The sequence below is a fragment of the Lonchura striata genome, chromosome 10 (genome assembly GCF_050655825.1).
Source record: "Lonchura striata isolate lonStrDom1 chromosome 10, ASM5065582v1, whole genome shotgun sequence".
Classification (NCBI taxonomy): domain Eukaryota; kingdom Metazoa; phylum Chordata; class Aves; order Passeriformes; family Estrildidae; genus Lonchura; species Lonchura striata.
In genome coordinates, this window is record NC_140712.1 from 10,784,617 (window position 1) to 10,805,142 (window position 20,526).

The 20,526-nt window shown below is 39.2% G+C and overlaps 1 protein-coding gene across 3 annotated transcripts in view; it reads left to right on the forward strand.

Moving 5' to 3' along the window:
- MYO1E (myosin IE) overlaps nucleotides 1–20,526 on the forward strand; it is a 75,240-nt gene that overhangs the window by 35,580 nt on the left and 19,134 nt on the right. For all 3 annotated transcript variants that reach the window (XM_085588213.1, XM_085588212.1, XM_085588214.1), the window contains 13 exons: nucleotides 2,729–2,816; nucleotides 4,444–4,533; nucleotides 5,299–5,430; nucleotides 6,641–6,775; nucleotides 7,903–8,035; nucleotides 11,410–11,606; nucleotides 12,539–12,619; nucleotides 12,999–13,085; nucleotides 14,432–14,518; nucleotides 15,578–15,745; nucleotides 16,495–16,580; nucleotides 17,195–17,276; nucleotides 18,057–18,163. In XM_085588213.1, the coding sequence (XP_085444339.1) occupies nucleotides 2,729–2,816; nucleotides 4,444–4,533; nucleotides 5,299–5,430; nucleotides 6,641–6,775; nucleotides 7,903–8,035; nucleotides 11,410–11,606; nucleotides 12,539–12,619; nucleotides 12,999–13,085; nucleotides 14,432–14,518; nucleotides 15,578–15,745; nucleotides 16,495–16,580; nucleotides 17,195–17,276; nucleotides 18,057–18,163 (1,473 nt within the window). The remainder of the gene's footprint in view (nucleotides 1–2,728; nucleotides 2,817–4,443; nucleotides 4,534–5,298; nucleotides 5,431–6,640; nucleotides 6,776–7,902; nucleotides 8,036–11,409; nucleotides 11,607–12,538; nucleotides 12,620–12,998; nucleotides 13,086–14,431; nucleotides 14,519–15,577; nucleotides 15,746–16,494; nucleotides 16,581–17,194; nucleotides 17,277–18,056; nucleotides 18,164–20,526) is intronic.

Consider the following 20,526-nt stretch of genomic DNA (forward strand, 5'->3'; position numbering starts at 1 on the left):
AAGTAAATTTTCCATGTAAACAAACTAAAGAACTTATCCAAATACATCAGAGTATTTTACATATACAGTGTTCTTTACTGGCAGATCCAAGAATTCTTTATAAATATTTGGTATTAAAATTTCTACATTGTCCTGTCAATGTAGATAAGCATCACTTGTATTGTTCTACAGCCATGGATACCATATTAAATGTCACTCCAAAAATTAATTTTAGAGAGAAGGATGATGCTGTGTATTGGATCTTGCTTCTCTAATTACTGATTGTTTCCTCTGGGAAGGAAGCAAGGAGCAAAAACATTTCCTTCTGCGTTTGTAGTCTTACTCTGATTTCAGCTAAGTATTAACCGGCTTTGTGGAAGAAAATATAATTTTTCTGAAGTGGCAAATAGTGCTAGAAGAAACAATATCTCTTTCAAAGCATTATAATTTTTGGTAGTGATTGAGGCTATGTGCTAGTTTTATTTTTAGCAAGAAAAGTCTCTGAGAAAATTGTCACACACAGAGTCCACTTCAAGTCATTTTAAGAAATTTTTCAAGCTCTAAAAACCTCTGTACTTCCAGCACACTTCAAACTACCAAGTTAGATGTTTCTTACATCTTCTTAAAGTAGTGTTAATAGCAGCAGAGCAATAAGATTTATATGTAGCAGCTGCATGAGAACCATTTGGCAGGAATGCTACAATTTCCCTGAATACCTGAGCTTTACTGGGGACAGGATACCATCCCATCAGATAAAGCTACATAGGTTCATAAATAATGCATCTTCTTGTTTTAGTCTTGTTTAATTGGAGCAATTTGCTGGTCTTTGATCAATAAAAGCCTAAAGCTGAAAAACATTGTATGCATGCATAAATCTAAAGAAACTCTGGAAGACAGTCTTTTGGACAAATTAATTTACTGGAAAGGACCACTGACATTGAAACGGAGGCTAACAATAAAGCCTTATTGCTCCAGGGCAATACTGTGGCAGACACTGTGGAGTAAAAAATACAAGCCACACTTAATTTGAGCAAGGAGAAGGATAATGGATACAGTGAAGAAAAATCTTACAGAAACCTGTTATATTTTTACTGTGTGATAAATAATACCAGATCAGATTTATTCAGTGTTTGGCCCTGGATCCTCCCCTGTACTCATCTGAAAACTGCAATTTGTAAGCTCAGATGATTCAGGTTCAGTTGGTTTGTCTGGTTTTACAACAGGAAGAACAAATTTACTGCCAACAGATTTTGAAGAAATGTTATTTTAATTATTGAGCTATTCATGATTTGAACTTCTAAAAGCAGTTTGCCATTCATCAAAATCTGTCCCTGTGAATGTAATAGATATGTATAATACAGGCTTTCTTGGTTGTTAGGAAAAGGTGACTCAGAAGAATAATAATAATTACGGTCTGTGCTCCACAGATGGGTGCTCAGTAAGTACTTTTTCACCCTTTCAGGTTTTCAGTTTGATCTGTAAAGCTGTAGTCAAGAGAAGACAAGAGCATGAAAACATTTCTGGGAAAACAATTTTTCAAGAGCTTTTTGGTATTTCTGTATTGTTTGGAAGCTTTAAAGATGTAAAATTACATTTGCAGCTTGGCAGTTTGGGGAGTTTTTCCAGAATGAAACCTTTAAAAATGTGTCTATTAGTCATGCTGATAAGGAGTTCTGAATTGTTTGTTCTCAGTGAGTCCCTTTCCTGTACAGGACATGCTGATGTTTCTTTGGCAGATGTGGCTAAAATTTGTGCAGGAAAAGATGTGCATTTGATCCATATCCAGGAACAAGTGGGTGCAGGATAGAAGAGTCAACAACATTCACAGAAATTATTCAGGAGTTTAAAGATAGTTTTATCTTTTGTGAAAATCTGTGCTATTTTAGCTCTTCTTGTGATATTGACCCAACATCTGTGTGTTGTTCTTTTTGCTTTGGTGTAGTTGTCCTGCTCAGGGGAAATGCATTAAGGTCAGAGACGACTTGCACCGAGGTTCATGAAGTCTGGAGGAATTTTGATGAAATGAAGGGAAGAAGCTTTAAGGGATGAAGTGAAGGGAGGTTGGATTGTCTGGCATGCCAATCTTCCTTCCCTCTTGAGAAACTTTGATTGCAAGAGGGCAAAGCTGCTGATGCTGTAAACACCATTCACCATTGAAGTGAAATATTATAAGGGAAGGAAGGAAGGAATTGTGAGAGCTAGTATGGGATATTAAGACTTCTTGTAGCCTGTGTCAAGAGGCATAGGAACAGGAAGGTAGTTCTTCCGTCATTCAGGATGTGATTAATAATGCCTCATTATTTTATTCAGGAACACCTAAAACAAAAAATTACTAAAATGAAGTAGGTATCTGGCATGGCATGCACAACTCATATTTTCAAATTAGTTTTTGTGTCAGGACCTGAAATCCCCCTAAATGTAGATGGGAATTGAGTCTTTAACACACAAATTCTCTTTTCAGCATCTTGGTTTAAGTAGATGTATGTACTTTTCTGAGCATGCAGTCTCACAGAGGTTCTGGTGTCCATGCAAGATGGTGTATTGTATTCAGAGTTCTGTACTCACAGGCATATCCAAGTGCCATGCTACCACACTGTATCACAGTTCTGTATTACCAGGTTACTCAGTCTCAATGTGGTGTATTTAATTGAGGTAATTCACCTTGGTTGGACAAGATGAACTTCAAATGACCCCACTGTAGAGTAACTTAAAAACTGATGTGTACATTTTTGTGTTTCTTTTTCTATAGTGGGGAAAGTGGTGCTGGAAAGACTGTAGCTGCTAAATATATCATGAGTTATATCTCCAAAATTTCAGGAGGTGGTCCTAAAGTACAGGTGAGTTGATGCACAATAATAATGAAGCATGAGCTTAGTCTGAAGATTCCCTTGAGAGGTGGAATGACAAAGAGTGTTGGGACAGACACTGACAGATCAGAGGCTCTTTTGACCTGGGTATCTTGGGGATGAGCATCCAGAAACACGTGGGCCCCAAGGCAGAGAGCCCTGGGCTGGGCAGCTTTGCTCACCTGCAGAATGCTGCATGGGAGCCATGGCAGGGACAGCTACAGGGCCAGAATCAGCTCTGCTCCAGGTGCTGCAGCTCTTGTGCTGAATTGCATCTGCAAGACGGGTGGGCTTTGTCTTTGGTTTTTGGTTTTGTTTTGTTTTTGTTTTTTTTTTTAGTTCAGTGGTAGGAGGTACTTTAATTGATCTAAACCAGAATAAGAACAATCAATCCTTTCAGTAGATGTTTGGTGTTTTCCTCCTGTGTTGGCATTTTATTGAAAACTGACTTGGCTTTTTGGGTTTCTGTTACTTCCTTTAAATTTCTGATTTATGTATACATCAAAGAGGCACAGCAAAAACATCTTGTTTGATGAGGTTACCTAGGCACAATTACGGTGTGTGAAAACTGCCTGAAAGAACAAATAGTTGCTTTTGTTAATAACTGTACTGTTGGCGTCTGTTCTATCTATGAACTAAGGCTAATTGAGTGAAATAGCCATAAAAATTCCCTTGATGATACTACAGTGTCAATCCTTCACTGACAGGCACTGGTAGTTTTACCAGTTCACTGCTGTTGAATGCTTACTCTAATTTTTGCTTTATTGCAGACTCTGATGTTGAGAGTGTTCTTTTTGCCTAGTTTTGTGCAACAGTGACACTAGGACCATTGCAGAGAATAACTCAGTAACCAAGAGAATGATCCAGAGAGAGTGCATTGTGTTATTTTTGCAATAAATGCACTTTATATAGTAAATATTTTATTTCAAAGATTCCAGCTTTTTGTACAAAATTTAAAAAATCTTAGTAATCATAGAGTTAGAGTTGATGAGGTTGGTAGGTTGCCTTGAGCATTTATTTTGAAATAAAATTCCATCTTCTTTTCACAACCCAGCATGCACTGGGTTTTTTCCAAAGCTGATGTCTTCTTCACGTTTCAAGCTTCCAGGACCAGATGAAGAGACAATAGTAACACATTACTTTGCTTTCTAAGACAACTGGATAGCATCAGTAATCCCAAAACAGATTGCTGAAGCACTGGCAGATTCCTAAATGTCATGGTACTCTGACTGGTTGTGGTTCCAGACCTCCCCCCCAACCCTGAAAATTAAATGTTCATGTGTAAATGTGGTCTAAAATGAAGATGATGGAAAAAACAGGCCAGTTTATCAGCTGTGTTGATTGGCAGAACTATGCACAAAAGAACTGGGTTTTAGCCTCAGGCATTTTGTTTAATTTTGTAGGATTTTCGTCAAGAATAGGAACTAAAAGCTCTGGAAGAAAAATTGTTGGATTCTATTCCTTATATGATCGAGAAAATTTTTTACAGATGCAGTATTTCTTGCCTTTCTAATATATAATTTATATGTAATGGGTGTTTTTTTTTTTAGAAAATCTGTAAGAACTTCAAAAATGTCTATTTCTGAATTTGCATTTCTTTCATTTCCTAAAATTTTAGCATGTTAAAGATATTATTCTACAATCCAACCCTTTACTGGAGGCCTTTGGGAATGCAAAAACTGTACGGAACAACAACTCCAGCAGATTTGTAAGTCCCTCTACCTTTGAGATGACTTTGCTCTTTGTGCTGTTACAGAGAGTGTTTAGGGGCATAATATTACTACAGGTGAGGTAAATCTGAATAAGATCTAAAGTGTGTTTTGAACCACAGTAGATGTCTGAGGCTTCTGTTTCATTCTGTAGAGGTTGTGCATTTCTCTATATGTACTGGGTACAGTTTTTGAAGTACCAAGGCCGCAGCCTTTACTAATATTATACAGGCAGTAGACAAGAATTACCTTCAGTCTGTCATTCCAGAAGGGTCAAGATAATCTCATGAAGTGACTGCTCACTAAATTGCACACCACAGGTTCCATTTGAAAAAGTTACACATAGACTTTAAAAATTTGAGATGTGTTCCTTGGCTAACATGAATGTTAATGCAGTTAATGTCTCCTTGAAAGCAAGAGAACCTGGCTTTGTTTTGCTTCCAGGCAGAACAGTTTGCTCCTGGTTGTCAATCTGTTGAACTGACCTGCTCTGTAGGTGAGCCTCATGGTTTCCTTTACACTGAGCAAGAGTCTCTGCAGTGAAGAGAAGCCACTGATCTATCTACATTTACATTAGCATGGGGTGTGTTATGTTGAGCTGTATAATGCAGAAAAGATGTGGTTCAAGAGTCTAAGCTTAGGTTGTACCTTGAGGTATCCATAAAGATGAAACAGCCATGTAACCTTGCTTGGAATACAGTACAAGTGCACAATTTTGGATTTGCGTTTACTAATCATTTAACAGCTTGAATTATTTATTGCAGGGGAAATACTTTGAAATACAGTTTAGCCCAGGTGGAGAACCAGATGGAGGGAAAATCTCCAACTTTCTACTGGAAAAATCTCGAGTTGTAATGAGGAATCCTGGAGAGAGGAGTTTTCACATTTTTTACCAGGTCAGAAGTGCCTAAGTCCTCTTTGAGTTATGTAAAGTATGTAGGACCCATTTCTCCTTTTGATTGAATAGTTGTTCTCAAAGCAGTGAGATTTGAGCGCACACTGCAAGGGTAACTGGTCTCTGCTGGGAAGCTTAGTAGCATGGTGAGACACCATCTGCCATAGACCTGCCTGGCTGCCTTTCAGAACAGAATACTGCAGTATTTCAAAGCCTTGCTTGGAAACGCATTGTAAATTCCCAAATGGAAAAGTCTAGGAGAATATAATAGAAAATGAGAACTTTTCAGCAGATTTCTATTTAAACTGGCCTATATATATAGAGAGAGAGGCCAGTTTATATATCTCTGTATTAGCCTATACTTCCTGTGAAGGGGAAATTTGATTCTCAGTTTATTTTTCTGAGACATTTATGATAATACTCTTTGTTGGATTGTCCAAATATCCCCAGTTTTTGTGTTTGACAAGACTTTACTGGCCTCTGATGCGCGTGGTCCTCACCTGCTGGAGTGCTGCTAATCAAGCTCTACAAAACTAGGGCCAAGACAGAGCTTTGTAAGTGACAGTAGCCAGCTTCACATATAGTTGAAGTGCCATTGCCAGGAGGGAAAGCTGAGTTGGCACTGGAGTTGCTCCGGGAGCTGTGTGTTCTCCTTTTTCCAAGGTATATGTACAATTTGTCCTGTCCTGCTGCTTTTCCTGTGGCCTGGAGAGGTTGTTTTGACAGCTCTAGTTTGAGGTTTGTTCCTTCCTGGTGCAGCCGTGTCTGTGCATGGCTGCATGGCCTTTGCACAGGTCTGAGGAGTGTGATGGGTGCTTGTCCTCACAGAGATCCACAGGTGATGCTGAGTGTGCAGTCAGCTGTGCCTGCCTTGCAGCAAATGCGGAAAACGCATCACTCCTAAGGATTTAGGGAACTCATTGTGGATGGAAAACCCATTTTGCCTTTTCTTAATGAGTTAAAGATAATGGAAGGCATTCAAGGCAGTCACATTTTCAGCTATTTATTAGTTATGATGTTAGAACTAAACCATTTGTGGGAATGGAATTGAGAGCCGGTCTCAATTACCAGAAGGTAGGAAGGATACATCCCTGGCACAGCACCAGCCATATTGCTTCCAGTAATTCCAGGCTCAGTCACCTGTTTCTGACCTGCTCATCTCTGCTGGAGATTGTTGGGTGATCCCTAATTTGGGGGTTTTTACTCTGCAGCTAATTGAAGGGGCCTCCTCAGAGCAGAAAAGCAGCCTTGGCATTACCAGTATGGACTACTATTACTATCTGAGTCTCTCTGGGTCCTACAAAGTGGATGACATCAATGACAAATCCGATTTCCAAGAAACACTGGTGAGTTCTTTACCATATGATTTGCTTAGTGGTTGATGTATGTTAATTTCACTGTTCATTTTTAGCAAAGATGTTGATCTACTAATGTGGGAATGAGAAATTAATGTAGATATAACTTATTCTAGTTGTATTTTGCCAAGAATAGGAGGTATATTAACCCTGAAGACAGGTTTTGTAGAAAGGTATTGTGATTTTCAGTTTGTTCTTTTTCAGAAGGGTGCAAATTTATGAAATTTAATGTGTACAGATAATATGTAGTATGAAAAATGTGAAAATGCAAACACAACAAGGAGCTTGCATTAGAAGAAAATTATAAAAGAGTGCCCTGTTTTAGCTGAATTACCAGTGCTGGCTGACCTTCCATGCTTATTTAAAGCAGTACGGCTGAAAAGCTGGAGAAAGGGATGTGAAAGCACAGATCAGGAATCTTTATCCAGAGCTGCTGCCAGTTCATTGTGTGACCTGCCAACTGCTGGTGTCCTGTTCTTAGGAATTTACTATTTAGAGTAGATGTATTAACACATTTATGTGTGTAGCACATTTAAAGGCCTAAAAAAATAATTGTTACTGTTGTATTGGAGCTCATTTGGTATTTTAGAAAAACAGTTTGTTGAGGATATCTTCTGTAAGTGGTCATATACTTTGAACACTCCAAAACCCAGAGTGCTGGGGATTTTCTAGTAAGTAGCCAAAATTCACAGCCTAAGCCAGACACTGGGCTGTGTTTTAGAGTCATTCAGTACAGCTTCACAATTCTTAGTCTTGGTGGGGAAACTGACTGTGCAGGAGGAATAAAATCATTGTCTGTTAAGTTTGTTGTTTCCCAGTTTGCAATGAAACTATTTATTTTTACTGTGACGCTTTAAAGCAGGTGTTTATTTTTTCTAGAACTTATTTTGTTAATGCATCTTCTAAAAAGTGTAAATGCTTCTGTATTTAATTAAAAAAATACAGAAATGCTGAAGTAGAACATCTGGTACCTTTTGAAACCTCAGCTTTAATGAAATTTGATTGTGTTAGGAATCTGAACTGCTTTGAATAACTCTACTTTTTAACACCAACATTTTAAAAGGATTTCTAAGACAAGAGTCTTTGACTGATGGAAATTTGTTTGTTTTTCTTCCCAGCATGCAATGAGCGTGATTGGGATCTTTGCAGAGGAGCAGGCACTGGTACTGCAGATAGTGGCAGGAATATTGCATTTGGGAAACATCAGCTTCAAAGAAGTTGGCAACTATGCAGGAGTGGAGAGCGAGGAGTGTAAGTACCTCTGGAAACTGTTACAGGAGCAGCAGTGGGCTGCAGCCCAGATGGCAGAAGGTGAACTGCAATTTAGAGCTGCTTACCCAAACAGAGCATAGTTTCTTAAAATGTGAGGCTGCCAGTTGAGAGTATCTGCCAAAACCAGGTGCTGAGGGCCCCTCTTTTGTCTTGTAAAAGGCCACTGACTTAAACAGAGTGTGATCTTGAATTTGAGAAATCCTGTTCTGACCTTTGAATGTGAAATAATCAACACTGTAAGAAGGGCTTGAACTCCACATCTTTCTTTCAGTGCATCAGCACACATTCATAAAACTCCTGTTTATTGTGTGGTTTGTGTGGCCTCCTGTCCTGTGAAAGCAGCTCCCAGCTGTGGGTGTCCCTGGCTCAGGACGTAGCTGGTGCCCAGGCATCCACACAGGTGTGTGCATGTGTCCTGTAAACAGGGGCTCAGAGCTGAACTGAAGTGCAGGCTTTCCATTCTAGTTATGTTCCCTGTCTCACATTCCTCCACTGATAGCTCATTGTTAGCTACAGCTACTGAGTGACTTTCTTTTCAGTTCCCTTTCCCACAGGGCCCTGTCCCCGTGTCCCTCAGCACATGCTCTATCCTGTAGGAGCTGGGCTCACAGCAGCAAGGTGTTGGAATGTTAATGGACTTTGAGTTTTAAATGTTTTTGTTGTGATTTACACTTTGCATCTAATGTGGATTGATGCTACTTAGACAGTTTAAGGACAGATTGAATGAGCACAACATACATAACAGTACCTTACACATACCTGTGTGTTCCCTTAATTCTTGGTTCAGAATGGGTTTTAGGTTTAGGAAAGTTGTGTTTGTTTAGTTTTACATACTTTATTCATAACTAACTCGTGCAGTCAGCTTCACGCTCAACTGTATTAGCATTCTCCTGCTATTTGTTTTATGAAATTGGGAAATAAAAATTACTAATTTTTAACCTTCCTAGTCTCTCAAAATAAGAAGTTAAATGAACCCAGAGAAAAACATTTTGTGGCATTGTATTTATATGTCTTCTGATTCCAAATGAGCTATTGCACTTCAGTTTAAATCAGTGTTAAATCTTTCAATCCGATCAAGATATTTGGAAGCCATACAAGATGGTTACAGAGTGAGTTGCATCAAAATAACAAATGACAAAGACATTAATTGAAAAGAAATCATCAGAAGTGAATGTGTTTGAGCCATGTCCACCATGTTTCTCCTGCTCCCTGGGATATAAATGCATAAATTGTGTATGAATGATACATGGGAAGAAATTAGAGAGTAGAATAAATATCAAACTTACACATAAATATACTGATTTTAGAGAAGCCAGGGAAGAAATAGCCACATCTAGCACATCATTTCTGCATTGTGAAGATGAAATTGGTCTCATTTCTCTTCTCCATTAGTCCTCCCCACAGTTTACTGTTCATCCAAATCAACTAAATAGTAAAACATTTATAGCCTGTATAGCCACAAAAGATAAAGCACAAGGAACCACCACTGGTAAGTCCTGCTTTGTGTGAGCCTGAAATAATAAAAAGTTTAAGAATTTGGTCAGTAGTGTTCTCATTGTTCTACAGCCAGTTGCAGAAAAACATGCAAAGCCATTCTTTGGGACACCAAAAACTCTACTCTGAGTCAGAATCAAATCTGTACAGACCATTCTTGACAGACCTTTAGACAAATACATCTTTAAAACTGCCAGTGATTGCTATCTGCTCTAGTTTTTGATTATATTAGTCGATGAAAAAAGTTCTTATTTGCTGGAAATCTACCATGCTACAAATCATGGCAAATAATAGTACTTCTCTCTTGGGAGGAGAAAAGAATTTAAACTCTCCCTCTTTACACTTGCATTGTATTTAAAGGGTTGGTTTTCACTTCCTGGAAGCCCAGGAACTGAGCCCAGTCTTTTCAGCTTTCCTTCACAGAGAGTATTTAAAACTATTCCTCTGAATGCTACTGATGACTCTTTGAGGATCATTTTTTCAATTACTTGCATATCCTGCTTTATAATAATTTCCAGACTGTAACTTTATGGTCCCTAACTAGGGAAAACAATCAGGCATCTTAGGAATGTGAAGTTGTATCAAGTGCTGGCCAGCTACTCTTCCCTTACAGTAAATCATTAGCACTGGGAAGGGAGAGTTTCTGAGCTCTGCATGGCCTTGCCATTAGACTGTCTTCATAAATTCTTACCAGTAGTATTAGTTAAGCATTTTTCCTGGCATCTTAACAGTATATGTGAGCATATCTGGTGGTCTGTAATTGCCTACATTCTTTCACAAGGTAAAGCATATGATGATTGACCTTTTCATGTGCTCTTCATCCTGAATTTCTCTGAATTACCAGAGATGCTGCCAGTGACTCAACTTGGTGTGGTTCCTGGTACCCCAGAGTAAATTTAATCAGTTTGCTGATGGTAATAAATCATATTTTAGAAAGCTGGTGGTTATTTCAAATTTAAAAATACTTTTGGAATAATGTACTAAAGGGTTTAGGGAAATCATCCTGTGACATTACAGATGTGTAAAGCGCAGGTGGCTACCACCTTAGTGATTATTTTACATCCTCCTCACACCAGTAAAGTTGATCTGAAACCAGTGGAACATGGAGGAAACACTCTTAGAGGATCATGTGGTTTAGTGGAGGTGCAATACCACCTCCAAGCGTTTTCCCCAGGAGCTCTTTCCATTTGCTTTCAAGGCACTTTTGTTTTTCCACTCCCTAAGTTGTGTGACAGCTGCAGTAACATCTGCACCATGTGCTGAGACTGTAGAGAATACCAGATCCTGGGCTGCTTATGGCACAGTTTATTTTTGTGCTTTACTTTTAAACAAGGGGAAACAGAATTGGCAAAGTACTTAGAGAATACGAAATTAAAAAATAAAAGGCAAGATAATTGAAAACTTTTTGCAGTGTCCTAACTTATAAGACAAAAGAGAAAGGATATTAGGAAGCAGCCTACTTTTTATTACATTTTAAACATTTCATGTTTTTACGAGGAATTTTCAATGGTGTCAATTTTATTTCATGTGTGAGCTCTACGTTTTATTTCCATCTCCTCCAAGAGTGATTTGTTTGAACCACACAGTTCAAAACTGTGTCCTGTGGCAGCTTATATGTTTGAAGGACTGAAGGTACAGAAATAGCTGACTACTTTACTTCAAGGTCATTTATCTTAATTGAAATCCATGTAAGTTAAGAGTTGAAAATGTCCTTGAGGAGCATAGGGAAATTTTGAATACGTAAATTGCTCCTCTTTTGTTCTGTAAGTTTTATTGTTATTTGAGATAAAGTTAATTTTTTTCTTTGTTCTGTATTTAGTCCTTAAGTCATAATCCAGCAAGCCTGATCTTTCTTGCAGTTTTAGCTTTCCCTGCTTTTCTCCTGGGAATTAACCAGGACCGCCTGAAGGAGAAGCTGACCAGCAGACAGATGGACAGCAAGTGGGGAGGCAAATCTGAGTCCATTAATGTCACACTAAATGTGGAGCAAGCCTGCTACACCAGGGATGCACTGGCCAAGGCCCTTCATTCCCGTGTTTTTGATTACTTGGTGGATGTAAGTTGGATTTGCTTGATTCTGCTGTAGTATCAAAACAAGTTCAAGGGCACTAAGAATGTTCCCTGCAGGCCTTTTCTTGCCTGCCATTGCTTTGCCCAAGCCTGCCCAGTGCAGTGGGAGTGTGACCATGGATACAAACACAGGGCACTGCCTGGGACATGAACTGTGCTTGCAGGCCCCTGCTGTGATTGTCCCGTGTGGGATCCTGATCTCCTTCCTGTCAGCATTCCTGCTTCTCTGACTGATTGCTCCTTCTTAGAGAGCAGAATTAGCTGGTTGTGCTCCCCTGCTCTCTGATCCCACTTCCCTGCAAAGAGCCCCTTCAGCAGCAGGATTTGGTGGTGGAGCCAGGGACTCCAGGGGCCAAATTCCATTCTCCATGCTCAAATGCTCTCCTGTTCAGAGTTGGAGCCTGGGCTGGGCTGGAGGCTGGGAGCCCTGGATGCTCCTGGTGCAGCAGGGATCTGCTCCCTGGGGGAGCTGCAGTGACCCAGAGCTTCCCTCCTCACAACAGCCCTGTCACCCCACTGTGCCTGGGCCAGCACTGACCTGCACAGGACAAGGACATAGAGTGAGGCAAAGAGATTCAGTGTACCCTCAGCAAAATTCATCAAACAGCAGACTTAAAGCTGTTCTTTTTCTTTTGGCTCTTTTTATTTAACTGAGCCAATTACAGTGAAAAGGCAAGATTTTTGTAGATAGTAGATCTAAAGGCTCACTTACCTGGAAAACAGGATAACATACTGTTCATTTCCTAACTGTTTGTAACACTTTATTAGAAAGTGAAAGCAAAATAACCTTTTCTGTATATTTGTATTCAATTCAAATATATTATTTAAAAATAATTTTAATATAAATATGTAAGAATATTGATGTATTTCATTTGTATAAACTACACTTTGTTTTATTTTTGGTTTCTGTTTTGTTAGTCTATTAATAAGGCTATGGAGAAGGACCATGAAGAATATAACATTGGTGTCCTTGATATCTATGGCTTTGAAATATTTCAGGTATGGCAATGGAATACTTGGGGTTTGAGCAGATCTGACCTAGGAGAGTTTTTTTTTGTAATTTAGAGGGGAAAAAATTTAAACCAGAAAAAAAATCAAGATCCTATGGCCAGAATAAAAGCAAAAAAATCCCAACGCATCTTCCTGGACATTGTGATCTCACTGATAATGTCTCAGTAAACATGAAGTATTAAAGAAACTTCGAAGAAATGAAGTCATTAATCTTAAAAGAAAGAACTGAGATTCCACAAAATGTCTATAAAGTCAGCAATCCATCTGTCACTGACAGTGTTTCTTGGAAGCTTATTGCCAGCATAAGAACTAAAAATTATTGTAATAAGGCGGGAGACTAATTTTTACATTGTTTCCTTTTCTACAGAAAAATGGTTTTGAACAGTTCTGCATCAACTTTGTAAATGAAAAACTTCAGCAGATTTTTATTGAACTGACACTGAAGGCAGAGCAGGTAACTAGACATTTATTATTTTGGAATTCATAAATGAGCTATTCCTTTTTCAACTGGTGGAAGAATCGAGGTTTCATCATCTACAGCAGTAGATCTGCCTTGTTAAGCAAGACAAAGGGAAAGAAAATAGCCTTTGTTGTTGGCTGACCCTAGAAGAGTGAGGCACACCAGCTGCAGGCATTTGTCTCTGCTGGAGTGGTGCAGAAGCCAGTCCACCCCAGGGTGTGCTGCTGCAGTCGTATGACTGTGCCCAGGCGTGCTGCAGTCTGACTCACGGGCAGGGATGGAAAGCTGCAGCCTGCCTCCAGCCCTGGGCTTCCCTTCAGCATGACACACATTCCACTGGGCACGCTTCGCTTCGTTTCCTCCACACCTTTTTATTTTTTGAATATATATATTTATATATGTATGTGTAAGAATGAAATGGATCAGAGAAATACAAAAATACTTGTGCAAGTATTTGATTTTTTGAATATATATATTTATATATGTATGTGTAAGAATGAAACAGATCAGTGAAATACAAAAATACTTGTGCAAGTATTTGCAATTCTCTGCACACAGTCTTCTTACTGCCAAATCTCACTTTTTTTGTTTCTGCATGGGAGGGCAGACAGGATGCAGCTGAGACAGGAGCCCCGTGTGCAGCATGAGCTCAGGGCTGGCACCAGCTTTGGGACAGAGTTTTCAGGAATGCCCAGACACAATTGCCTTTGTGGGAAAGTAACCAGTCATGGCACTGGGTGCACAAGTGACCTGGAGAGTGTCTACTGAGCCTTTCTGTGTGCAACTGACTGGGTCAGTTTAGTCAAATTTTAATATGGAGTTTTCCTCAGTCTTTCTTTAGGTGTCTTTTTAGATACAGTAATTGCGTACAGAAATAAAAAGCTGCATCTTTGTTTCATGTACATTTCTAAATGTGTTGTCTGGGGGATCTGATCCTCAATGTGCCTGTCACAATCTGAATTTTTAAAATAGATCAGGATGTGGATACTTAGGTGCACTGTCAAGATACTGTAAAAGTCATTTTGTTACTATTTGCAAAGTGCTTTGACAATAAATGCAGTTGAAATCTTCCTGCTGTTGTCAGTAACCACGGAAGGGCTGTGAATGACAAAGGAATGTGTGGGGAGAACAGAGGAGGATTCCAATTCATCTTCTAGGCAGCAGAGAGCTGGATTTAACCATCAGTAGGGTCATTTCTCCCACCTCCACCCAGTCATACATTTGGCAAGTCTTCCTGAGCATGAGTAGTGCAGAGTTTGTGTCTGTGGAGTGTGTTGTAAATCTAGTGCTACATCTACAGTGCGAAAGAATGTTTGCATCTGTTTCTTTTTACTTAACAGGAAGAATATGTACAAGAAGGAATTAGATGGACACCAATAGAATACTTCAACAACAAAATAGTGTGTGACCTTATAGAGAACAAAGTGGTAAGTATTTACAACAGACAGGTGAAGAAAACAACAAGATTTTTTCTCTTAAATATTTGAGCAACTACTTTTTCTGTAAAGAAGATTTATAGGAAAATGCAAATATTGTTGTTCAGTTACTGAGTCATACTAAGTCTATATATAAATCTTATATAAGATGTCTTTTAGGAGCCCTAAGATATGTCATGTAAGATATACTATCCAAAAAGAGAGCTATAGTCACATGTCAACCATAGCATGATTGACATGTGACTAAAAAGACAAAATATTTTTTAAAAAATTGTATCCACTGAAATTTATCATGACTTTACTGCCATACTGTACATCAGATAATGCTCTTCGTGTCCCTGGGAGATGTAATTCAGTTTGGGGAATATACAGGATTACCTTTCCTTCAAGGTGCTGCTGCAAATCAAGCAGAAACAAGTGAAGAGACAGTATTGTAGATAAAGGAAATTTTGTGGTTTTACTCCACAGACTGTTCTGTCTGGACTGTTTTCCAGTCTTTATGTTCTGTTTTGGGATGGCAACAAATGTTGAGTTGTGCTTTAGGTCAGAAGTAGGGTGTTTCTCAGATAGTTCTTTATCCTCATGTAGGCGAGAACAGTTTTGAAAGATTGGAGTGGCTTGTGCTTAAATGCACATCAGATTTTGCCCATTTTCTGTCTGTATGAGGATAACTAGGAAAAGAATAAGATTTCCCTCCCAATCTCAGGTATTTAGCTCTACATCTATTCAACTACAGCATGTCCAATTACTTTCTTCGACATGGGTTTACTTTGTGGTGGAGTGAGGAAAGAAACTTTAAACAGATGTTGAGTGTTTTCATGTTTTTTGTTTCTTCTATCATTTCCTACTGTCATCCCATGAAGTGTCATCTCTGTTTAAACTATTTGCATGTTGGTGTGAAAGTTCATCTCCCTTGATTGGAGGGAAATCCTTCCTGACTGTGCTCTGGTGTTTTTGTAGCAAAGACAGCTTTCTGTTTGGGGGAAACAACTGGCATCATAATTTTTTCTCCCTCACTTGAGCTGCTGTTCTTGTTCCCCAACACACCAGAATCCCCCGGGGATTATGAGCATTTTAGATGATGTGTGTGCCACAATGCACGCCGTGGGAGAGGGGGCTGACCAGACACTGCTCCAGAAACTGCAGATGCAGATTGGGACCCACGAACATTTCAACAGCTGGAACCAGGGATTCATCATCCATCATTATGCTGGAAAGGTAACATGGAAAATCCTCACTGAACCCTCTGTAATGTGTTTATGAGCAAAGGGAACAGTAATTGAGAGGAAGGGGGAAGCCCTGCAGAGGGCTGGTTTGGTTTTACACAGATTCTCTCAGGAGACAGTGTCTCTTCACAGTGCAGGGAGCTTGGGACAGAAATGCCTTCACAAATGGCCCTTGCAGGAGAGAGGAGTATGAGCCTTGCTGCTCTCAGAACCAGAACTCAAGTGTAATAAATAGATGCCCCATGACTTTCAGTAATTGTAATCTTTTTTGTTTATTACAGTAGTAGAAAATTTAAATAATTCAGATATAAAAGTGATGTTTAGGTGATGATATACCAATAAAACTGGGAATATAATGTGCAGTTCTCTTGTTTGGATTTATTTCTCAAAGTATTCATTGTTTTCTGCAGTTAATAACAGTGAATCCTTACTACACAATAATTTTTCTCAGTAAAATTCAGTATTAAACTCACTTGCCATGTACCATTCACTAGTTCCATAAGTTTTTTTAAATTTTACTGTAAATGGAATTTATATTTAAGGATGAAGCTCCTTTGTTTATTGTGAAAATGTTTAATGATACGTGCAAGAATTTAGTGCTCATTGTAGTATCTATATCTATAGCTATACCAGACTAACCAAAAAGTACAGAACAGCAACTGATGAGGACAGAATTTTAAACTTTCTTTAATTATTGGGTTCTCAACTTACCACAAACAATCAATTTCCACCTTGGCCCAGGTATCTTATGATATGGATGGATTCTGCGAGAGAAATCGGGATGTTCTTTTCATGGACTTGATTGAACTCATGCAGAGCAGTGATTTGTACGTAAGCAAAACTTGCTTCAAGCTAGGAATGCCGTGGTGGTTTGGAGGGGCACAGAGGGCCTGACTTCTCTGCTTTGCACCTGCTGGCCTCCTCTGTGTAACAGTGCAAATACCCAGCGCTGCAGGAGAGCAGCAGTGCTGCAGGAGAGCAGCAGTGCTGCATTTCCCCCACCTTCATTGCTACAGATTGCACCAAGGGAAGCACTGCAGCGTCAGAATCAAATGCTGTAATGGCAGCCTTTGTTCTGGCCTCAAGCAAGGCAATCAGTAGTCTGGCATCCACTCAGAACAGGCACTGTTTTGACAAAGTAACATTTTTTTGTGATATATTTTAATTAATTTATGCTTATTTTTAAAGAAGTGTGCATTTCTTTAAGCCTTCTAGATGTCTGGTGCCATGGCTTTCAATGCTCACTAAAATAGCAAGGGGTCTTTGTGAGGAATGAGGCTCATGGAAAGTACTAATCTTAAAATAGATTTGATATAACTCAAGAATAATAGAAATAGCTATTTATATTCTGATGAAGTATCAACTTTTACAGCATATTCCTTGACATGACTGCACTGAATTGTCTTTCTATGCCAACCCAATTTTATAAATTCTTTCCTAGGCCTTTTATAAAGGCTCTGTTTCCTGAAAATCTTCAAGTGGACAAGAAGGGCCGTCCTACCACTGCAGGCAGCAAAATCAAAGTATGTCTCCTTTTGCAGTGTTGGTGTGTGTATATGTGGTTGTGTGTTTGTGTATGAATTGCTAAATGAATTTTGAAAAGTATTTTCTTTTTTTACTCTCCTGATATTTTTAGAGATAGCTATTAGAAGTATCTTCATGGCAAAGTGGTGCGTTGTTTCAGCATTGTTAGAATTGGTCTGCCCAACACAGGTGTTCATTAAATGCTGCATTCACCTGCATCCTGTAGCAGTGAATTTTCAAAATGAGCAGTTGATGGTTCTCACATGTGCATAATGAAAGAGCTACCTCGCTCAGCCTCTCATGTCCTACAGGTTACTGCAGATAGCTGGTCTCTCTGCAGTGCAGAAATGCCTGACCCAACACCCAGCCAGCCAGCAGCAGTCTCTCTACTGACCACAGAGTGCCTTGCCTAAGGCAGCCAGGGTCTGTTTGGAGACCGATTGTAGGATACACACTTAGATTACACATGACTTGCAAATCAGTATTTTACCAACCTCTTTTCTCATTTTCACCATGACAGGTTCACTTGATGCATTTGCTCCATAATTCTATATAGAACTTTTAATGTATTACACAGCTGGAGATAATGGTGCCTTCTATTTACTCATAAGTTTATTATGAGGTGCATTTTACCTCAACTCCAACAACTTTGGTTGTTGGAGAAGGACCAAAGGCAATTGTATTTAGCCAATGGAATCACCAGCAGGTGGTTGATAATTGTAGAATTCCCTCAGGATTTACCCTGTTCAGCTCAGATCCTGTTCTCCTTTGTTTGACAGAAACAAGCCAATGACCTTGTTGGCACCCTGATGAAGTGTACACCCCACTACATCCGCTGCATCAAACCCAATGAAACAAAGAAGTCTCGAGACTGGGAGGAGAGCAGGTATGGATCAGCAGAGTGTGTGAGGAGAAGCAGTGCTAATGGTCAAAAGAAGCCACAAAAATTCATAATTTGTAATTGTACAGCCTACAAACAGAACTGCATTCTTTAACTATCAGAAATGAAATCTGGCATGACCTCCCCTAAACTTTGAAGATAAGTGCTGGTCACTTGGTCTAAATCAGCACTTAGTGTATGCAGCTCTTTGCTTTTCTCCTGCCAGTTGTGAAAAAACAACATTTGCATGAGTAACACAACCAGTGTATTAAAGACTCTTTTCCATGTAGAATGTGCACACCAAATGAATTATGATAATTTCTAACTTTAGCTTTATGCTTTGAAAATAGCTTCTATTAAGAAGCTAGAAAGCCAGTAGGGTATCTGTATCTGCTTTTATATATCAGACCTGCCAAAAAGTGTTTCTAACCAACAATGGAGGAGGTTCCTGTTTTACTTACATTTAATTAGCCAGCTCTTTAAAAAGAATTGACTGGAATGTCATATCAGGTGATTATATAGACATTAAATAGATGTCTAAAAGATCTGTTTGATATATCACATCTGTTTTAAGGCATCTTTAACTACATGGTGCTTGTAGGCCCTTCCTCTTCTATGGAAAAGATGCTGCTCTTTTTGCACTGGGGTGGATGCTCAGTAGGATGTGTAAGCTGTGTGGGGCCCTAATGTAGGTAGCATTCATTACTGTATACCAAGTACTCCTGAAAATGGTAAAATTGCTGATAAAGTAAGTGGTTATTTTTATCACGGTGAAACAGCTTGCAAAGTCTGATAAAAAGCATTCTTGGACAACCCCAGCAGAATTCCCTTCCTGCCTTTCCAGCAGATCAGCACAGTCACATGCAGATGGAGAGCACTTACAGAAGCTATTGGGACTGCCCTTCAAAGTCCCAGTGAGGGCTTGGCAGTAAATGTAGATCCTCTCTAGCTTTCCCACCCTGAAAATCCTACTGTGCAGCACCTAATTTCTACTGGCACTGGAGACCAAAGGAAGAAACTAAGTGATCCTGGGGAAAGTATTTATAAAACTTATAGTTAAAAATTGAGGGGCTTTTAAAATCAATCATTTGCATATTGGGAAACAGGCCTGTTATTGTGGAAGGTGTTGCTAGGAAACCACTGAAACAAATACAGTCCTAGTCCTGAGAAAAGGACAGCTTTCAGGAAACCCCTTTAGGAGCAAAATTGGGCAAGATTTCTTCTTGTTTTCCTATAGTGAGGATGGTGTGTTACCAGTAGCTGCTGTGTTTGCCATGTGAAATACAGGGGATTGTATACTATCAAGCTCAGGCAGAAATGGAAGTGCTGCTTACAGTGGTAATCTACCTTCATTCCCTGTTTAAACATCCCAACATTCTTCCATTTCAATCTGTGATCGCCCTTCTATTGTACTAGGACTTCACTGTGACAGGTCTGGGGAAAAGAAATTTATATGCATCTGACAATTCAAAGTTAAGCTTATCTTGTTGTTTCTCAAATTTACTGTGAAAAAGATTTGAGGGAAATAAACACAATTGCATTTATGTAATACTTCGCTGATTGGTTGATTTAAATTTTTTTTTGTTTTATTTTCTTGTGTGGTCACATAGTGCTGCATCATACACAGGCTGCCTTAGTCAGTGTAATGAGAGTAGCAATTTGCTTATTAGTAGCAGGTTTACTAGACCGTGAAAATGTAACTGAAAAAGGAAAAACCCTTTCACAAAGCTGCTCTTACTTCATGCTCACAGAAGCCATGGAACTCCACCTTTCTGCTGCTGCTGAATAGCTCCAGAGTATTTAGCACTGAAACATAGGCCTTGTGTAATATCTAAAGCTTGTATAATACCTTAGTTAGTCCAGAAATTGGGGTGTTCTTGAAATGTGTTTTTGTTCAGGTCCTGGCACAGCCATTTGGACTTGTATTCAAAACTGCTGCATTAGCTGAATTCCCAGACCCTGACCTGCTTGAGGTTGCTGCCTGAAGGGAGATTTTCAGTGTGTCTTTTCTCAGAAAGGGAAGGAAAAAACCAGAAAAATGTCTCAAATTTTCTGGTGCTGGACACTGATACTGGCAAGACAGTAAGAAAATGGGAGTAGTACTGTTGTTCCAGTGCATTATTCCAGATGTGAACAGGAGGGAAAGCTATAAACAGGAAAACGTATTTTTGTCCACCAACTTTGTACTGTACCAGAATTCTTGGAGTGGGTACAAAATATACTTGGTTCCTTGAACACAACAAGATTAAAATGTGTAGTAGTCTTTATTTTAAGCTATAATAGCAATTATCACTCATCATTTAGTAAAATACCTCTCAAAAGTGGTCTTCAAAAAAAGGAAATAACGGAAGGGATTTTGTCATTTGTAG